This window comes from Priapulus caudatus, unplaced genomic scaffold (genome assembly GCF_000485595.1).
Source record: "Priapulus caudatus unplaced genomic scaffold, Priapulus_caudatus-5.0.1 Scaffold140, whole genome shotgun sequence".
NCBI lineage: Eukaryota > Metazoa > Priapulida > Priapulimorpha > Priapulimorphida > Priapulidae > Priapulus > Priapulus caudatus.
Genome location: NW_014577201.1, coordinates 387,703 through 389,185, shown reverse-complemented (window position 1 = coordinate 389,185; position 1,483 = coordinate 387,703). Strand labels below are relative to the sequence as shown.

General features: G+C 42.3%; 1 protein-coding gene across 1 annotated transcript in view; it reads left to right on the top strand.

Annotated features, from left to right (window-relative positions):
* The window catches only part of LOC106806076 (gonadotropin-releasing hormone II receptor-like), a 21,841-nt gene extending 21,177 nt beyond the window's left edge, over window positions 1-664 (top strand). Inside the window, exon 3 of the mRNA XM_014807923.1 lies at window positions 534-664. Coding sequence (XP_014663409.1) covers window positions 534-664 — 131 coding nt within the window. The remainder of the gene's footprint in view (window positions 1-533) is intronic.
* The last annotated feature ends 819 nt before the right edge of the window (window positions 665-1,483 follow it).

Sequence of the window (1,483 nt, the reverse complement as noted above, 5' to 3'; positions counted from 1 at the left end):
GGATAATAATAGGATATAGGATAATAGATAATAATAAGGAACAAGATAGATATAGACCATAATAATATAGATCCTATATTATCTTACTCCTGATAATATGGTTACCTGTTTTAAAAATTCAGTGCTCAACAAAATACCCCCACTAGCTACAAGTAGTACACATGGTATATCAGCAAAAAGCACTATAGATCTAGTGCCCTACAAACATAACTGGTTCTCTCCTAAAGTATGCTACCTTCAGAACGACAACTTTCAAACTAAACTTTCGCATACATTTTATACAAAGCATCTAGAATTATCATATGCAAAAACAAAATATTAATGTATTATAATAGCTAGGAGACTTATATCCTATATTCTCGTATGAAACCACAAGACATTTGATGGGTAACCGGAAGTGTCTATGACAGGACCTGACAGTACCATTTGACATCAGGTCTTCTGCGTCATTAGTCAAGCCTGTTTCATCATGCTAGGGGCTTCTAGCCGCTGGTGCTGTATTGTTGCAGGATGCCGATTGCATTTGTGCACAGTTGAGGAACAGAATACGGCAAGTCTCTTGCAGCTGAGCATGTCATGTGCTGCATCTAGTCCTGTCTGCATCACAAGACACACCGTTGAGAAGAACGTACAGTGCAACAGGGATGCATTCCACAAGTGCTAGACTGCCTCTTGACATCGCCTCCCCAATTCAGTAGAGCAGGCTGTTGGCCATCCATTCTTAAACAGTTAGATATTGTCACGGGAGTGAATGCTGCTTGCGCCGCAGATTGTTGGGGGTAAGCTTGCGAGTGTAAATGAAGAACTCAATAAAGCTGCGGCCATTGCACGCTTGTATGCGCAAGTTGCGATTATTATCACACGTGTCACGTTGTCTGCTCATACAGCGCAAGATGAATGATTCTGCTGTTGTCACCTCTTCGTGTGTGCTTAGCGTTACATCTGCATTAAAATCAAGTGAGCTCTAGTTCTCCAATGGTAATGAGTGAATGTCAATGAATGCGGTAGATCATTACAGGATGTGGAGCACAAAGTAAAATTGTTGTAGTGTCTACCGCGAGCCACCAAACATTCACAAGTAGGTCTGTTCTGTACCAACAAGAACAACCGGTGATGCTCAAGACTCTGACTAGATCTAACGTTGTGTGGACATATCAGTGTTGCTCGGCATCATGCCTCTGCTTGCTTTGAACGTATTCCAGCCATCGACATTTTTCGCGTAGAGCTTGAATGAAATTCATCTGGCTGTTTGTGTTAGCAAGGAATGCAGCATGGTTTTATAGTGTACATGTCATCACGGGTGTGATGTCTCTGAAAGTAGGTTTTTGCTGGCCGTCGCTCTTGTTCACCTTCTTTTGTGGATGCGCTTACCCATCATGCCGTCAAATACACACGTTGTTTGAGCTCCGTAAGCCTCCAGGATGTACAAATGTACGGAGGAGTGGAGCCAGAGTTATGGAAAAACCCTAAATAGGGGCATTTT